The sequence below is a fragment of the Polyergus mexicanus genome, unplaced genomic scaffold, assembly GCF_030449975.1.
Source record: "Polyergus mexicanus isolate NDT 795.1 unplaced genomic scaffold, iyPolMexi1.0 SCAF_16, whole genome shotgun sequence".
Classification (NCBI taxonomy): domain Eukaryota; kingdom Metazoa; phylum Arthropoda; class Insecta; order Hymenoptera; family Formicidae; genus Polyergus; species Polyergus mexicanus.
Genome location: NW_027223336.1, coordinates 2,501 through 21,163, shown reverse-complemented (window position 1 = coordinate 21,163; position 18,663 = coordinate 2,501). Strand labels below are relative to the sequence as shown.

The 18,663-nt window shown below is 30.3% G+C and overlaps 3 protein-coding genes across 8 annotated transcripts; 1 reads left to right on the top strand and 2 right to left on the bottom strand.

Moving 5' to 3' along the window:
- Window positions 1-619: 619 nt before the first annotated feature.
- LOC138940215 (DDB1- and CUL4-associated factor 8) lies at window positions 620-5,978 on the bottom strand. 4 transcript variants are annotated; one of them, XM_070308852.1, is made up of 11 exons: window positions 5,786-5,976; window positions 4,703-5,546; window positions 3,930-4,123; window positions 3,658-3,801; window positions 3,052-3,275; window positions 2,691-2,859; window positions 2,413-2,575; window positions 2,002-2,132; window positions 1,766-1,885; window positions 1,376-1,492; window positions 620-1,242 (listed from the first exon to the last, which is right to left on the bottom strand). In XM_070308852.1, the coding sequence occupies exons 2-11, from the start codon at window positions 5,430-5,432 to the stop codon at window positions 1,069-1,071; spliced, it is 2,166 nt and encodes a 721-aa protein (XP_070164953.1). In that variant the 5' UTR covers window positions 5,433-5,546; window positions 5,786-5,976; the 3' UTR covers window positions 620-1,068. The 4 variants fall into 4 exon arrangements, with proteins under 4 accessions (XP_070164953.1, XP_070164952.1, XP_070164954.1 ...); XM_070308851.1 differs by having other exon boundaries at window positions 627-1,242; window positions 3,930-4,126; window positions 5,786-5,975; XM_070308853.1 differs by lacking the exon at window positions 620-1,242 and having other exon boundaries at window positions 1,402-1,492; window positions 1,766-1,872; window positions 3,930-4,126; window positions 5,786-5,978.
- A 1,300-nt stretch (window positions 5,979-7,278) lies between these two features.
- On the top strand, window positions 7,279-12,474 carry Moca-cyp (nuclear cyclophilin protein Moca-cyp). 3 transcript variants are annotated; one of them, XM_070308758.1, is made up of 9 exons: window positions 7,279-7,519; window positions 8,266-8,570; window positions 8,688-8,775; window positions 9,519-9,548; window positions 9,664-9,809; window positions 9,886-9,979; window positions 10,173-10,425; window positions 10,613-10,708; window positions 10,799-12,472. In XM_070308758.1, exons 2-9 carry the CDS (start codon window positions 8,285-8,287, stop codon window positions 11,486-11,488), a joined length of 1,683 nt encoding a protein of 560 aa, XP_070164859.1. In that variant the 5' UTR covers window positions 7,279-7,519; window positions 8,266-8,284; the 3' UTR covers window positions 11,489-12,472. The 3 variants fall into 3 exon arrangements, with proteins under 3 accessions (XP_070164859.1, XP_070164860.1, XP_070164861.1); XM_070308759.1 differs by having other exon boundaries at window positions 7,337-7,352; window positions 10,799-12,474; XM_070308760.1 differs by lacking the exons at window positions 7,279-7,519; window positions 8,266-8,570 and having other exon boundaries at window positions 9,415-9,548; window positions 10,799-12,454.
- A 165-nt stretch (window positions 12,475-12,639) lies between these two features.
- On the bottom strand, window positions 12,640-17,740 carry Alix (programmed cell death 6-interacting protein-like protein AliX). The gene is made up of 15 exons (XM_070308802.1): window positions 17,340-17,740; window positions 16,634-16,749; window positions 16,212-16,339; window positions 15,858-16,136; window positions 15,660-15,761; window positions 15,361-15,583; window positions 15,147-15,270; window positions 14,894-15,071; window positions 14,632-14,793; window positions 14,404-14,547; window positions 14,107-14,322; window positions 13,832-13,981; window positions 13,603-13,747; window positions 13,340-13,528; window positions 12,640-13,204 (listed from the first exon to the last, which is right to left on the bottom strand). The coding sequence occupies exons 1-15, from the start codon at window positions 17,543-17,545 to the stop codon at window positions 13,098-13,100; spliced, it is 2,469 nt and encodes an 822-aa protein (XP_070164903.1). The 5' UTR covers window positions 17,546-17,740; the 3' UTR covers window positions 12,640-13,097.
- Between the last annotated feature and the right edge of the window lie 923 nt (window positions 17,741-18,663).

Genomic DNA, 18,663 nt, shown 5'->3' with positions numbered 1-18,663 from the left:
TCGAAATAGAAATTAGAATTTACTATAACGCAGTTGTTTTCTTATTATCTTTTTATACATTTTTTTTACAATTTTTTATTCTCTCCAATGCTTAGGTATTTATTACACAGTATAGAAAATGTACATGATATAGGCTGTATTTTAAAATTCACTGCCAATACTGAAAATCTATAATTTATGTAACATATGTTATAGATTTCCAGTACTGGCAGTGAATTTTGGAACACGGCCACAATTTAAAAAAAAAAAAAAAAAAAAAAAAATTTAAGGATTCAAAAATTTCATACAAATATCTTAGTTGTATCATACAAAATCAATTTTGATGAAAAGTATTCAAAAATATTTACAAGTTATATAGATGATCGTGACCATCTTAAAAAAAAAAAAGATGTAATTATTTTCTTTCGTAATGTATAATTTTTGAATTATTTTTATACAAGACATAAAAAAAAAAAAAAAAAAACTAGGGAGAAGAAGAATTCTTTTTTTACATTATAAAACTGCATGTACTTCTTTAAAACGAAATAAATTACATTGACAAAATATAAATTTTAACAATAATCTTTTAGAAATAATATAATTAATACATCGAATATTAAATATATTTTTACAAATTAAATAAAAAAAAAATCCTATATAATATATATATATATAATGTTAATTATAACAAGATGTACGTTTTCTATATAATTTTATAATTATGTTTTGCACAACTATCATAAAATCTACATTTTTCTTTCTTTTTCTATTATCTTAATATTGTACATATATTTTATCAAATTGTCTTTATATATCCTTTTGATGTATATTCAAAAATTATAATATAATCGTAAACTGCCGAAGTATGCTGTTTAAACTACTAATTATTTCGAGAGCTGACAGAAAAGATTAATGATTTATAGAATATGGAAATTTTTTGGTACACTACAATATTGTTTTTTTTATACACTCTGCTATATAACGCTATTGACACAATCCTGATAAAATTGATTGTAATTGGGAAATGGTTAATGCATACTTTGAACGCTATATAACTTTCATTTTAATTGTATTAATTAAGCAGTATTTCTAAGATTGAGGACATTGTGTTCTTCCAACATCTCCACTTTCTGATTGACTATCAGTATCGTCAGATGAGTTGTCATTAGAAGAATCATCAAAATGGTAATCGTCGTCGTCGTTATCATCATCATCATCATCTCCAATTGGATCATTAAATTCATATTGACGCGGATAAAGTTGCTAAAACAGAGACAGCCATGAAACAAAAAAAATAAACGTATATTTTTTCAAATTTCAATTTATAACAAAGACTTCAGTTAGTAATAATATATGATGAAAATACTTATATAATATACATATATGTATTACTTACACGCATTCTTTCTCTAATACGAGCGTATCTCAATACACCTAAAACCCAATGCCATTGCCCATCCGGTCCATCAGGCGTGTTTTCTTGCTTTCTATTTTTCGCATTGGATTTGGCACACTTAAGAAAAAAAAGAAAAGTATGCAAAAAATCAGGTTAAATGTTCAGAACTTTTTATAATTATTATAGCAGATTAGTAATATTAATAGTTGTAATAGCAGCAGCAGCAGTTATCTTTTTTTTCAGAATATAATATATAAAATGCAATGAATATATAATACCATGATAAATAAATGACAACACGAAACATAGAAAAAACATGCATAATGAAACGAAAAGAAAGAAAAGAATATATATAAGAAAACAAGTAAAATACGATTTTTTTATACATACATTCACTAACGATCTCATCATTGGAGCTTCTCTGCCTGAAGGCACCCATATTTTGACATCATAATCCAATCCACTTGTTGCAAGAACAGGAATATGTGGATGTCCTTCTAAACAATTTACCTATTATATAATAAATAAAAAAGGAATAATATAATAAAAAAGAAATGTTATTCTCCCCTCCATTATAAAAAAAAGATTTGTATATTTATTTTATTTTTATAAAGTGAAAAACTCACAACTCCTTGTTTATCCCCTGCTATCCATTGTACAACCGCTGATGTAGTTTTCTCCCAAATGAATATATTACCGCAATCAGACCCAGATATAACATATTCACTTTTGGGTCCAAAGAAATTGACACCTTTTACTGTAATGAAAAAATAAATAATAATGTAATATTAAGAAATTGCAATTATATACTTAAAGCATCAGTTCCTAAATATGTTAATTTTAAAAGAAATTTACAAAGATATGTAATTTGTAGGGAAAAAGAATTATTATAAAAATTAATTATAATGTTTATCATTAAATTCTGAACATCACATTTCATCAAGTCTGTGTTGAAACATTAAAATAATCACATAAAAATCTAAAATTGAAAGTATTCTCTTAATACAATTTATATGCCATGTGTATGTGTAACATACCAGTTGCCCTATTCCTATGGCCTACATATCTACTAGTGTAATCTTCAAATGACAATAATCTATTAAATAGATATATGACTTCATCATTATATGATGCAAGAATTTCAGTTCCATCGTGATTATATACAGCGCATGTTACATGCGCGTTTTGTTTATTCTCTGTCTAAAACAAATTATATGTATACTGTATATAAGATTACAAACTAAAATTCTATTCATTTTTTTATTATTAAAAGAATTATTAGATTTATTCATCACAATAGAAAAACACAACATACCAAATGATTGGGGCATAATTTATAGAGCGGCGTCGAAACTTTTCGTCGATCATACACTCTTACATACTGAGAACGGCCGCCGATGCAGAATTCATTGCTATTAGAAGGATTACAATGTATACTATATAATTGAACTATTCTAGATGAATCCTCTTTTACATATAGTAATCTGTGAACAAAAACATTAATTATATAACATGTATATAAAATATAATTAACGGCATATGCGCGCGCGCGCGCACATACATATTGTAACCTCTTTATTAACGTGTAAAGAATAAAGGACATATGAATATATATATATAAGCTTTTTTAATCATATGTTACATTGTTTAATCGTGATAAAAAGACTATCACTTACCTGCTTGGTTTCCTTTCTCGGATATCTATAGAGAATACTCTTGCATCTTCCCCAGCAGAAAAGATTATATGAGGCGTTTCAGGATGCACAGCTAATTTATGTGATGCGGCACGATGCGCCGCCAATCTCTTTGATGTATTATGTTCAAGATCCAATAAACGTACTTGACCATCTTCAGCACAAGTGACCATAAGATACTCCATGTCTAATGGTAACCACTTGGCCTTAATGTAAACAATTCAATAATAATAATAATAATAATAATAATAATAATAATAATAATAAAAAACCCATAGTAATATAAAAATTATTAAAGACACAAACATCCTAATTTATATATACTTTATTTATGAATCCATATCTTTATACTTTACTTATAAAGGCATATTAATGTATATTAATATGCCTTTATAAGTAAAGTATAAGGAAAGTATAAGTATAAGAAATCGACATCTTTTACTGTAATAAAAAAATAAATGATAATGTAATATTGAGAAATTGCAATTATATACTTAAAGCATCAGTTCCTAAATATGTTAATTTTAAAAGAAATTTACAAAGATATGTAATTTTTGTAGAGAAAAAGAATTATTATACTATATATACTTGGAACATATTTCTCGTGTGTCCACTCATAAACGAATGACGCTTTTTTCCTACAGCCCAATCCCATATAACAACTGTTAAATCGTCAGAGGCACTTGCTAATAAATTTCCCTTTTCATTGAAGTTTAAGGCATTTACGCAGCCCTGTAAATAATAATCGAATGTCAACATACAAATAATAATGATCTAATTCTTTTATAAGCTATACAATGTAAAAATCGAGTAGATCAATATATAGCGTTTATGAAATAGTAAATAACATGATAACATACTTGATGTTCATTAAGATTATACATAAGTTCGAGTCGTTCTACCGCATGTAAAGAACCATAAAATCTTCTTTGAAATAACAGATTGCTACCTATTTGGCGATTTATAACTTCCGGTACTATGTGCCAATTGGATTGGATGCCAATTGATGGTATTTCGTTTTTTTGGCAACGAGGTAGCTCTTCTTCATATTCTTCTTCTTTACATGTATAATTATATATAAAATATTTTTTAAGTTAGATATATCTTATTTTATATATGTATATATGTATGTAATTAAAATAACTATGACATACATACATATATACATATGTATATATTTACACACACACACGCGCGCGCGCGCATATATATATATATATATAATACATCATTTTTTAGCAGTTATTTACATTTAGTGTTATATTTCATCTATTACAGGACTAGTCTTCTAAAAGACATTTGCAAGTTATAAACAAAATCATAAATAATAAAGATATTATATATATATTAAACAATCGCTCTCTAAAGGTGCGTATACACTTAGTGAACGAACACCGAACGAACAACGAATGCGAAACGTTTTGAATATTTTTCTCACACGAATTGCCTTTGATGTACCGCCTCATGAGGGAATCGAGCCGAATGCGAATCGAACGTTCTGTTCATATTCGCTTTGGCGTATATATCTGCTGAATGATAATAACGAACGTTTGCATTCGCTGTTCGTTCGGTGTTTATTCGCTAAGTGTATACCCACCTTAATATGATTTAACATAACAAAACAAATAATCACCATCGTCTGTATAAAGCTCAAAATTTTCTCTTGCTGCCTCGCTTGACGAGGTATGTCCAGAGCTGTCTTCATTATCACTTATTATATTTTGTCTCTTACGATAATTTCGTTGTTTTACTTTTGATTTGGTTTTTTGAAATGTTACTGTATCATCACTTACATTTTCAGCATCAATATTGTCTATACTTTTATTTAACTTCTGACGTTTACTTGAATCTTCGTCTGAACTATCGTCCAATTTTTCCATTAATGCATTACTTTTGGCATGTACTTGACCTTTTGAAATACTTCTTTTAGCTTTAGCCTGATCTGTATGTAATACATGTGATACATCAATATGAAAAAAAGATGAACTATTTTCTTGTGAAGTAGTTGCTTCTGATGCATCAACCAAATTAATAGTTTTACAAAAAATATTTAACGTGTCATTAGTTTGGTCACATTTATTAGTTGTCATTTTACCATCACCTCCTATAGAAAGTTCCACAGATTCGTGCACATATTCGCTTTGCATAGTTTTGCAAACAAAGTTGTTATCAAGTTTGACTGCATGGCTAACATCTTTTATTTTGCTCTCAAATGTATCAGTAGAACTATTTACATCTGCTGAGATGCTTACAATTTCTAAAGAACTTGATTGTGTCTTTCCAGATTTATCACTCTTAGAGTCGTCCATGCCAGAAAAATTTACCTCAAAGTTTTCGCCATGTGCTTCACCTTCAAAATCCATATTTCAAAGATCATATATATACTTCTGTTACTTTTCCAGAATGTCAGTAATAATTTCTTTAAAAAGATAATTGTTTAATGTTTAATATATGTGACACACACTGAAAGTTTATATCTGGAAAGTAATATACCAATTGATTAAAAAAATCTATAAATATTCAATTCTTATAAAATTGCATAAACACGAATTAAAATATTAACGAGTTAGTACATAGATATTTATATCTTTCTAGAATGAATTGCGATATAACCAAGATTGCAGAAAATATATCTCTGTTTAAGTAACAGGAATAATTGCAATATATCAGAAGATAACATTCTTCGAAGAGGAAGTATGATATGATATATTGTTACCCATTTAATATCATACGGCTATCAGGCTATCACTCGTAATACAAATCTGTCATTAACGAAGAAAAGACGAAACAGAGATCGGATTGCAGAGATTCGACGATACTGTGATACTAAACAATAAGAATCACAGAATCACACTATCATGCATTTAATATCATCTGCGATTATAATACAAATCATGATGTAAATATAAAAGTATACCATTGTGCATGATGACGTCACGTGCAGTGACGTAAAACCACAGTGGGTGTTTACATTTAGTAATCGGATTTGCAATCGGATTAATCGCAGTCAACCGACTAGGAAAAAAGTTCCCTAGACTAATCGGATTTGTAAACGTGTCTATGGAGCGATCGGATTAGCTCATTAATAAGGGTTCCGTAAAGTTAGCCGGACCACTTTAACTTTTTGATAATTAAAATTATCTAATCGTTTGGTGGTCGTTTGGTGATGATTGGTAGCCTAATTAAAACGTTTGTGGTCAATCGTTTTTTTTTAAATTAAATAATTAAAATATTGGTGTAAAGTTAGCCGGACGTTCTTAATTTTTAGTCTAATCGATTAAATCAAGGCTTATTCGATGCAAAATCGTTAAGTGGTCACAAATCCTTTATTTACAACGTTTGGTGGTCCATAATTTATCCAAAAAGTAAAAAAAACCATGTGTGGTTAAGTAGTGGGAATGGCTAACTGGAAGCTGTAAAGTTAGCCAAACAAATATATTATTTACCAACCAATTTTGTTCAAATTGGTCTTAATTGAAAGACAATCGTTTGGTGGTGATTGGTAGTCTAATTACAACGTTTGGTAGTTAATTATTAGGCTACTATGATTATAAAACCATGTGCGCTGTTCCTGCGCCTGCGCGTACCTTCGTCGTATAAAGACGATATTACATTTGTCGTACGACCAACTTTTTAAGCGCATTGATTAGCTAATTTCTAGAGACTCGAGAAAGTTTCTATTTTGCAGCCAATCAATATGCTTAAAAAGTTCGTTGTACGACAAATGTAATATCAGCCTTATAAACCAGTTGATGGCCGTATGACGAGTATTCGTCGGAGCCAATCCCCATACGAAGAAGAAGAAGACAATCAAGTATGAGGAGAATACTCGACAATGATTAATCAATTTCTTAGGCCGGTTCTACAATAAGCCGTAAGCAAATTGACCAACCACAGTCCATTTTTTTTTTTTTTTGGGATTATCGACTGTGATTGGTCAATTTCCTTACGATTAACGACATACGACTTATTGTAGAACCGGTCTTAAGGTTTAGAGATTACTACATCTATCATAGATCCGGACTAAAGCCCGTGTCACACTACGCATTGCGGACGCGAATTTGGATTATGGACTGCAAATCGTCAATCATCCAATCAGATCCTTGGCTACTTCGTTTTGATTGAATGGATGATGATTCGCAGTCCGTATTCCAAATCCGATCCGAATGTTCGAATCCACAATGCGTAGCGTGATACGGGCTTAAGACGTTAGAGAATCCGGTAGCAGAAACGTAGAAAGCAGAAAGTAAATCGCAGATCGCAGAAAGCGAACATCGTAAATCGTAAATGATCGTTGATATTAAGTTGTGCTGAATTGTTACGTATTCTCGTGAAAGTTATAACATAGATATTAATCAAGTATTATCTATATATTTCGTCGTAATAAATAATAGATAATAGATAATCAAGTGCTCCAAACGCAATAGAGTTGTATTCTAACGAAATTTAAGTAAGAGGCTATCATCTAATTTTTTTCAAGATAATTAAATTATAAATGGCTTTTAAACTTGTGACTATCGTTTTATTCATTCGTTTATTCGTAATGGGAAAAGATCCACCAACGGCATATGGGAGTGAGGGTCGGGACTCGGATTCTGGGAAATCCGCCGAATTACGAGTCGGCCGCTTCTATAAGTACAAAGAGCCACGCGTCACCGCGTCATCCCGCTATCGTATATGTTATTCTAAAAGTTATCGTTTGCACAATGATTTTTGTAAATTTCTTTTAACATTTGTTCAACTTTTTCCGGAATTTCTACGGGTGTATGCATAATCGTCACTTATGTATTGTCATTTCTTTGAGTTATTATTATTGTTGCATCTTTTTGAAGTGATACATAAGAATGTATATATAAGAGAGATTATCCTTAATTATACGCAACAAAACTGTTAATTAGGTCGAAGAACGCGAGCATGCATTAGTAATTATTAAAACATAATCTGTTGGCGTTATTTTGTTAATATATTAATATTATATAAACTTCATTTTTTTTCATAATTTACTGAAAAAAAATACCGGTTTGTACCCTCTGTACATACAGAAAAAAAAGAGAGAGAGAGAGATATATTTAATAACTACTTATGTATATTTTTTGTATTGCAACAAAATTTTATTTTAAGGTTTAACAAAATATGCTAGGTTCTTTAGATGTTTTCTTATAAATGCTTATTTTGTATCAGTATCAAAATTTACAGGTAATTCATAGATCCTTTCATGATGATGAACATAAATACGAGAGTATTCTTTGACATCGAAGTCGGTGGACTGCCTATGGGTAGAATAGTATTTGAGCTTTTTACGGATATTTGTTCTATAACGTGCGAAAATTTTCGTGCTTTATGTACTGGAGAGAAGGGACTTGGAAAAACAACAGCAAAACCTTTGCATTATAAAGGCATCGTTTTTCATAGGGTTGTAAAAGATTTTATGATTCAAGGTGGAGATTTTTCAATAGGTAATGGGACAGGTGGTGAATCGATATATGGTGGTACATTTGCAGGTAAATATGTAATTCTTAATATTTTAAACATTTAATACAAAATATAAATTTCTAATAAAGAAATCTAATCTTATAATACTTTGTTTCTTTACTTAAGAATTATTATTATTTTTGTAGATGAAAACTTTATCATGAAGCATAATAAGCCATTTTTGTTGTCAATGGCAAATCGTGGTAAAGATACCAATGGTTCACAATTCTTCATGTAAGTATCTTAAAATAATATTAGTTGGTGATGTATCAAAATTGCTAATTACATTGTTATTTAAGTTTATAATCTATACATTTAATATATTACAATATATTTATAATATATAAATATTGCAAAATTATATCTGTTTTATGTATGTATAGCAAAACCTTACAGACACAAGATAATACAACATGGTTATTATGTGTTTCCTTCACTTAAAGAAAATTCTCTTTGCAGAGAAATTTTCTGAGATTACTTTTTCTCTATTCCATTAAAACTAATTAACTAGGTGTTTTATGTGAATCAGGGGTAAAGTTAATGTAATACTTATAAAGTAAACTCACTATTTATTCATATTTGCCAGAGGCTCTCTCATGATTAATTACATTCAATAAAATTTTTAATAAAATTGCATGGAATTAAAATGAAGCTATATGAAGATAATATTGACTTGCAAGAATAGTAAATATTTTTAAAATTCACGATTGATAGGTTTAAATGCATGGTAAAAACTAGCAAATTTCAATTCGACACGAATATATAATTGCATTCCCATGATGATTTATGCAGCAAACTCGCGGAGGATATTGAAAAACATAAGAATAAGAATAATTTTGGAGGAATGAATAACTTAGCGATGTTTTTGTGTAGTCATGAGGGAAGGGTCTGCACGTCACTACTACAACACAATGACCAATGAAAGCTGGCTCTTTCTGTTCATCTCTCATCCCCTTAATCATATTTTGTTGTTGTAGTACAACACAACCAGCGCCTCATCTCGACAAGTAAGTATAGATTCATATTTAATATATATGTATTTCATAATATTTTATAATATACATATAAATATGATTTCTTCAAAAACTTATTTGTTTATATGCAAGTATTTTGTTTCTTTAGTGTCCATGTGGTTTTTGGAGAAGTAGTGTCCGGACAAGAAATCATTACACACATTGAAGGACTTCCAGTAGACCGCATGTCTCGTCCATTACAAGATGCTAAGGTTGTAAACTGTGGGGAATTGATTTTGAAGATCAAGAGTAAAGGTATAATTATCTATCTGCTCATATAATGCAGATATAATAAGATTTAAATAATTTTCTATTGAATGCATTGTTTCAGCAAAAAAACGAGAAACAAAGCAAAGTAGTTCAGCAGATTCCGAGTCTGATTCGTATGCCGATAAAGCAAAAAAAAAGAAGAAGAACAAAAAAAGGTACATTAGATAAGAATATAAATAGATTTTGAATATCAATTATCTTATTATGTATGAATATAAATTATTAAAACATTTAAAATAAGCATATAATAATTATTAAAATATGTAAATTATTAAAATAGAAAGATACTTTTAAATTTTTAAATTTTAAAAATAGTATAATATTAATAATTACAATATATCATTTCAGTAAAAAAAAAGTAAAGTCGGAAGACGGTGAAATTCGGGATTCTAATGAGGAAGATAGTGGGCAACCTCATCCATTAGTATCTGTTACTAAAATTGATCCCGATGAAATTCCAGAAGTACCGGCAAATAAATTTTTATATAGAGCGGGATCCACCAATAATGCAAATCAGAAGGAATTTAGACAGCATTATGGAAGAGATCGTATACGATCTCATAGAAAGACTGGTCGTGTTTTTAAGGGTAGAGGAATATTTGTAAGTGATATTATTAATGTTATAAAATATAAGTTAGTATGTAACTGGCTATTTTTTTAAAATGCATTAATTGTTTATCTGTAATGAACGAATGAAAATATAGCATCAAATTTTATTCGTTAGTTTATCTTATTAATTGATTTACTAATTTGAATAAAAAATGCGTATGTTTTGAATAAATTTTCAGCGATATCATACTCCTTCTCGAAGTCGGTCCAGAAGTATGACTCCACCTCATTGGAAGCAAGCTCAAAATCGTACTATTAAACTGCACGAATTTCAGGTATATACTAGTGTGTATATATATATATATATATATACATATATACATATATACAATTGTTAATTCTCTTATTGTGATTTTATATTGCAGAAGATAGAAAAGGAACGTATCAAGAAAGAAGAGGAATTTGATAAGCAATGTGAAACTGACAGACCTAAAAAATTCGGAGATAATTCCGACGAAAATAACCAAGTACCAGATCTGGATAATAATATATGTACGACAGAATTAATGGAGAATAAAGAAAATGATCAGACAGATGAGACATCAGCTATGAATAAAATAGTCTATCAACAAGATAACAATGCAAAGAAAAACATGGAGGACAATGACATGATGCAAAACAAAGAAGAGATTAAACATAATAAGAATGAAAAATCATTAAGACGTGAGAACAATCGATCCTACAATAACAGAAATTCCCGACGTGATTCGAAAGATAGAAGCAGAAGGCGCGGACGTTCTCGGTCAAGGGATCATCGAAGGTCTAAAGAGAGAGACTATAATCGTAGATCAAGTCGTGATAGAAGGAATCGGAGAAATTATTCTCCTCGTAGACGAGATTCTTACAGAGTTAATAGAAGAGATAATTACAGACATTATGATAGGCGCAACGATAGACGTCCAAATAACTTTAATTCTTATCAAGACAACGATAATACTTCGCGCTATGACAAAAATAAATATAAAAGAAATGATAACGTAACGGATACGAGTCAACCGAAATTTAAACGTCGTTCGCGATCAAGCACTTCCAGTAGCCAGCACTCCAAAAAGTAACTTGTATATTATTTCATGTTCTTTTCTTTTACTTATTCTATCAAGTATGCAAAATTATTATATAATATCAATTATACTGTCAAAGAGAAATCACTAACATTATTAGTTTGTGGATCAATAGTGCTATATAATAATATCGCTATATAACTCAATTCTTTTTTGATTATTTACTTATGGTTAGTGCACATTTCATTGTGGAGTAAAATAAAATCTATCATATGTTTGTATATTCTCTTACAAGAGGATATCTATATCTCGAATCTTCTCTACCTCTTTCCTATACCATATACGAGATACGTTCCTATACTATGATGAGATATCATTAAAGACCGGTGGTCTTACTGGATTTAGTGTGACTGGAAAAAAAAACTCGTTGCGCGTTATTTTAGTTCATTCAATTATTGTTTTATTATCAAAAATGTATAGATCTTTTATATAACTGCCTCAAGAACAACAAAATAAACATTTTATTGTAAATTTACTGTTTTATTATCGACAATGTAAAGATTTACCTACAGTAGCGCGTGGCAAATTTTTTTCCAGTAATAAAATCTAAATCCTATAAGACCATCGGTCTCTAATGATATTTCGTCGGTGTTTTCGATAATAAAATAATAACTGGATGATGTAAAATAACCGTATGAATTAAATAATTCGTGTAATTATCTTCGATTCAATCAAACGACCGATAATGTCAACATTTTCCAATTATCTCTGGGCCCATCGGATCCACTTGATAGTCACAAAAATAATAGTATCTCGTCGGTGCCTATACTAAAACTGTTCATATTGGATATACGTATTGTATTGCTTGTGAAGTGATGAGGTTTCCAAGATATTTCCATATGAAAACTGTTTCTCAGAAATTTCTAATATTAATTTCTTTCAAAGTTCAAAAATTGTTCTACTTTAATTAACTAAGTTATGATGAAAACTGACTTTAAAATTAATGTAATTAGTTAAAAAAAATGAAAGAAAATTATATATATATATATATATATACTTTAAATATTTTTTTATGTGCAAAGCTTTTAAAATATATGTATTTATCATATAAAATCGTAATAAATAAATGACTTGTATCCATATTTATGCAATTCTTATGACAGTTATAATTAGAGAATCAACACAAAAAAGATCTAGGAAAAATAATTCATATATGTTTGGCTTTTTTATTTTACAAAATATATTTATAAATCGATATATGTGTTCTCTACGCAAATCTATAAGCAGCACTTAAAGCTTAAGAAATACCAACGGTCAATCTGTATTAGATGGAGGACTTGGGGAATGCATTCTGTCCGATGTTAAGAAAGTTTCGAAATATTTTATTAACTAATTAAAGCAAAGAAATAATTTCCCTTTTTATCTTAATTGGTCAATCAAAAAAATCAAAACTTTTGTAGTATCAAACAGAAGACATCCTCAGTATGGTGAAAGACATATAATGATTAACAAAATCCCTTGAATTATACACAATATTAGTTCCGAATGTTGATTAATATAGACTTTGTATAAAATATTATGCATAAATATTACTGGAATTATTATGCGATTTACGTAAAATCACAGTGTATACTAAAGTGTATACTAAAGCTGCTTATATAATTCACCATGGATTTTGATCATGCGGTGGTTGAGCACCACTGTAACGCGGTATTGTCGCATAGCCTCCATATGGAACTTGAGGGATAGCTTGGTATGGATTGTATCCTCCTAAGAAAAATCAAAACAAATCTCGTTATACATATTTTGAATATATCATTATATATATGGTATATATATATATATATATATATATATATATATATATATATATATATAGATAATAGAACTAAAGTGTATATATACCTTGTGTAGGGTATGGCATTGTAGCATATGGATTGTATGTTGTCGGCATCGGTGGAGGAACATAGGCTGGATAGGGTGTTGCTGGTGTAGCGCCGTAAGGTACAGGCATACCACCTTGATGTTGCATAGGATACGGCAATTGAAGCGATGCTGTACTGATTTCCGATGGTTGGTTTACACCAGATGGTCCTTTTAGATAGACAATATATTTTTTTTTTGAATTTCACAAAATGTTAAAGTCAATAAATATATCAGATTCGTACCACTGCTATGATGGGATGGAATGCTTGGCGTTGTAGCGGGACCAGTATGGCTCAAATTCGTCGTTAAATCTTTCAATAATTCCTCTTTTTCAGTTTTTCGGGCGAAACAGAAATCGGATATTTTGTTTTGGAAAACTACCAGTAGCTACACGGGTAGAAGAATAAATTGTTTAGATAATGACCCAAAATAAAAACAAGTAGTAATGAATTGTACCACATAAATGTGTACCTGTGTCAAATCATTATAAAATTTAACCCCTTCTGATAAGTTACTTTTCAGTTCTTTAAATGCATCATAAGCAGAAGCCAGCTTACAGAGCATCATTTCTCGCGCACTACCAGTACCAGCTTGTTCATTTGTAAATTCTGCATGGCATGTCTAAAAACATAAATTTATATATACACACACACACACACACGGGCGCGTGCGCGCGCATACCTTTTTCATCTGTTACAAACAATTACAATTGTTTCCTGTATGTGTGCAAAAAATCTTAGACATACCTGAATTTCACCAACTAATTTTTCCTGACGCGCTATGCTTTCTCGTATTTGTTTTTGTAAAGGTCCATAACATTTTCCCAAACTCTCGACAGATAAATTTGGTTCATCAATTGCGCTATCTTTAGCTAGCGCCGAAAGGAAAGTAGTCTTCATATCATTGGTAGCGGATTTGAATTCGCTTTCAATAGCATCTCGTTCAGCTTTCAATGTCTCTACCTAAAAGAGAATATTAAATAATGATTAGAATTCAAGAAATTGATGCGCACGAATCCATTTATCGTATCGTTATCCACCTACATCATCCATTAATTTCCTGAGTCGTATAACAATATTACTCTCTTGAACAGCCGAACCTTGCGGAACAGCTCTAGTAAGTTCATCCTCATCCAGACTTAAAATTTCCATTCCTTCTTTATTATTTTCGTATTTTTCGCGAATCACCTGTGCATGGATGATCATATAATAAAATATTCATAAAAATACAGATCCATGAAGTCGTATGTTAACTTTAAAGTATCTTTTTACCTTATCAGCTGTAACTGCGTTATTTATAATTTCACGATATTTTTGTAAATTGCTAGTAAATTGTTCCGTCAGTCGGGCACTAGGTGTTCGCTTCCAACGTTCTTTGAATTGTTCTCTTAATTGGTTGTCGGATTCACGTTCTTCTTGCAACATTCTCTCCGACTAGAATGTATGTAAAAAAATAATACATAGCAATTTTAAAACTTAAAAATATATATATATATATATATATATATATGTGTGTGTGTGTGTGTGTGTTTACCTCGTCTAAAAGCTCTTTATTGCGTTGCAATAAATCCGGCAGTTCTTTCATAGCTGCATCCAAAGCTTGTATGCCTCCTGCATTTCGTACATAAAGTGCTTTTTCCAATAGTGATTGAGGTATTTCTGTTCCACTTGTATCTTCTATAGCTGCTGGTAGGTTCAAACTTGCCAAAACACTATATATAATAAAATTTAATTACCGGTCTATAATATTCCACGATACATTCTGCTACTTTATATATACATATTACCTGTTTAAAAGTTGAGTCATTTCTCGAAGATTTGAAACTTCGTAATTAACAAGCTCATTACGACGATTCTCGTAGGCTGACAATGCATTGTGTATAGTAACAGGTAATAGTTCCGCAAACAAATCTATAAAAAAAGCAATATATACGTGCAACATTTGTGGAAAAGAAAAAATACATTCCCTGTCTTTCTAAAATTATTAATATCGCGTTTAACCTTTAAAATCAGAACTGAATGTTTCAGGAAGCGGGAGTAGTTTAGCAACAGTAGCTTTTCCTATAGCTTCTACATTTTTTATGTCTGGAATCCTTTCGTGATATATAAAATCATTATCCTTTCTTACTTCTGTTAGATTTCTCTGTGCTTTATTGGCATAATCTTGGAATAAGCTCGGCTTATTTGATCTCTGCTGAGCAGCTTTGAACAACTCTACAGCATGCTGGAAATGTTAACATGTCTCACTATAGACATAATTTTATAAAGTGGATAATTGAATTATGATATATTGCAATTACCTCTAATCTAGCAATTTCTTCTCCAATCAATTTATTATTTTTGCATACAAGTGATTGATAATATTCGGCCATGGCGCGATAACCAGCTTGTTTACCCGCTATCTGTAAACATTTATTTATAAAAATAATATATATAAACATAGGAGAAAAAAATAACCTATATATATATATATATATATTTTTTTTTAATATACTAACCAAAGGCACCCATTCTTTGTCCCAAAATGCGCGAAAAATTTCTTTCTGAAATAATTTCAAAGCGTCTGCGTATAATTCTTCTGCTTGTGCTGCTAATCTAGCAACAATACCATCTTTCATAGAATCATAGATTGCTTTGTGTACAAATATTTCTTGTGCTTGTGCAAGCATTAATGCACTCAATGCTCCAAGCGTTTCTGGGCTTATATCGGGTGTTGGTTCTTGTTGAATCGCCATCATAACATTTCCTTTCAGATAATTAAATATTCCAGCTGATTGCTAAAGAAGAATTTTATTTAATTAAGACACACAAAATATGTAAGATATGTATTAATAGAATATGAAAGAGCAAACCTGAAACAATTTAGCCGACAGCCTTAATCCTTCATCACTTTCTAACGATTGTGTAGCAGCTATCGAACTTTGTAAAGAAGCAATATTGAAAAGTACGCATACTTTTTCATACGCCAATGTGCTAATGGCTGTGCACGACAATATTATAAGTTATATCACATTTTTTAACAATACACATTCATTTAAGTAATCTATATCACTTTATCTTATCTATCATTCTACCTATCAGGCATATTCTCAATTTAAAGATTATTTATGTATATACAATGTTCTTTCAATATCTTTTTAACATTTATTTGAAATCAAAAATTCATAAATAATTTATATAAAATTATATTAAATATTATACTCGACAATAAAATTTAAATGAAAAAGCATATAATAAGTAACAATATTATACATTCCTTTCTTTTAATACTTACTTAAACTAAGTTTCCCACCAAAAATTGTACGATCAAAGGCATCTTTCCATTTGAACGGTATTTGCAATTCATGAGCAGGGATCTTTCCTTCCAAAGCACATAACTGATCATAATAGCTATAAATAAAATTATATGTTTTGCTCGACAATGCTTCTAGCAATATACATAATGATAATATATATATATATATATATATATATATATATGCTGTAACAAACATTTAATAGAATTTTATTCTACGAGCCAACTCCTTTCAACGTATAACTTTAAATTTTCTTCGTACCAAAATGAATTGTAAATTCTGTTAAAGTTTATTTGCAATGCAATCAATTGTGCAATTGTTATCCATCTATATCGTTAAAGTTAAATGTATATAAAAATATTTAACGATTTGCTTATGACATGTAAGCATTTTCTTTCTTTCTGGTGGGAAAAACGCGAAAAAGAGACAAGATTTAAAACATCCCGTATGTAAACACAAATTACGACTTAATACTTAAACAATTAAAAATGTCATTCGTCGTAAGTAAGATTTGGTTGTATCGCTGACGTGGACTTGAGAATGCGAATGCATAAAAGACATGCAGCCAGTAAACGAAATACATATATATATTTCATCAAACAATTTAAAAAATTATGGCAATAATTGATAACAACGTTAATTGTCGCACGAAATATAATCAAAATAATTAAAGATGACTCATACCTGTAGATAACCTGCAAGGAACTTTCATACTTCTCAAAAGCTCGCCAAAGAGCATTGTTTCTCAGCTTGCTAAATTCCGCGATAGCGTCCGTATAATCTTTTTGATTGCTTGGGCTGTTGTAGGTCGACTTAATGACATTTGTAAGCGGTTTTATTATGTCAATATCGGAAGGTTTCTTCAATGGAATCGCGATAAGTTCAGCCATTTTGACGTATAATGTAACATACAGAAGCTGCGTTTGTCAGTACTGAAAATCTATAATGGCTGTATTCCGATTTCCGATATTCAGTTTGCCAGTACTGAAAATCTATAATATATGTGACGTAAATTATAAATTTTCAATACTGGCAGTGAATAACGAAACACAGTCGTAAGTCCGTATCAGACTACGCATTGAAGATTGAGATTGAAGATTGAAGATTGAAATTTGACCAATCAGAATAAAGAAATTTTAGTCCTTTTTTTTTTTTTTTTTTGTTCCGATTAGTCAAATTCCAATTTTTAATCTTCAATCTTCAATCTTCAATCTTCAATTTTCAATGGGTAATCCTATGAATTTTCCTTCTAGGACCGCTAGTTTACACGTTACATACTTGGTCAAAGAGAGATAAAGGTCCGTTTCTCGTTATCTATTGAGTAGAGGTCCGATACATAAAGATGCCTAAGATCACATGACGACGTTAAGCGTCGAACATCTGCGCAGGAAAATGTGCAGAATTTAAGGTGCCTTTATATGGCAGCGTCAAGTGTCGAGAGTCGAGCGTTAGGCCGGATTTACACCTTGGCAGAAAAGCAGAAGCCAATCAGAATTTGTGCTAGAAAAGCAGAAGCCAATCAGAACTCGCGCTGAAAAATAAGCAGTACATTCTGCTTTCTTAGAGCGAGTTCTGATTGGCCCCCTGGTGTAAATCCTGCCTTAAGCATTTGCGCAGAATATTATTACCAAGAATTACATTTATTTCGTTTATTTTATTATAAAAAAGATATGTATGTAAGTATTATATGAAAAAAAAAAAAAAAAAAAAAAAAAAAAAAAAAAAAAAAAAAAATATATATATATATATATATATATATTACAAAACGTCGTCGGTTCAGATTGAGATTGAGATTCAGATTGAGATTCAGATTCAGGTTCAGATACAGATACAGATACAGATTCAGATACAGATACAGATACAGATACAGATTGAGATTCAAATAAGGGTTAGGGTTAGGGTTAGGGTTAGGGTTAGGGTTAGGGTTAGGGTTAGGGTTAGGGTTAGGGTTAGGGTTAGGGTTAGGGTTAGGGTTAGGGTTAGGGTTAGGGTTAGGGTTAGGGTTAGG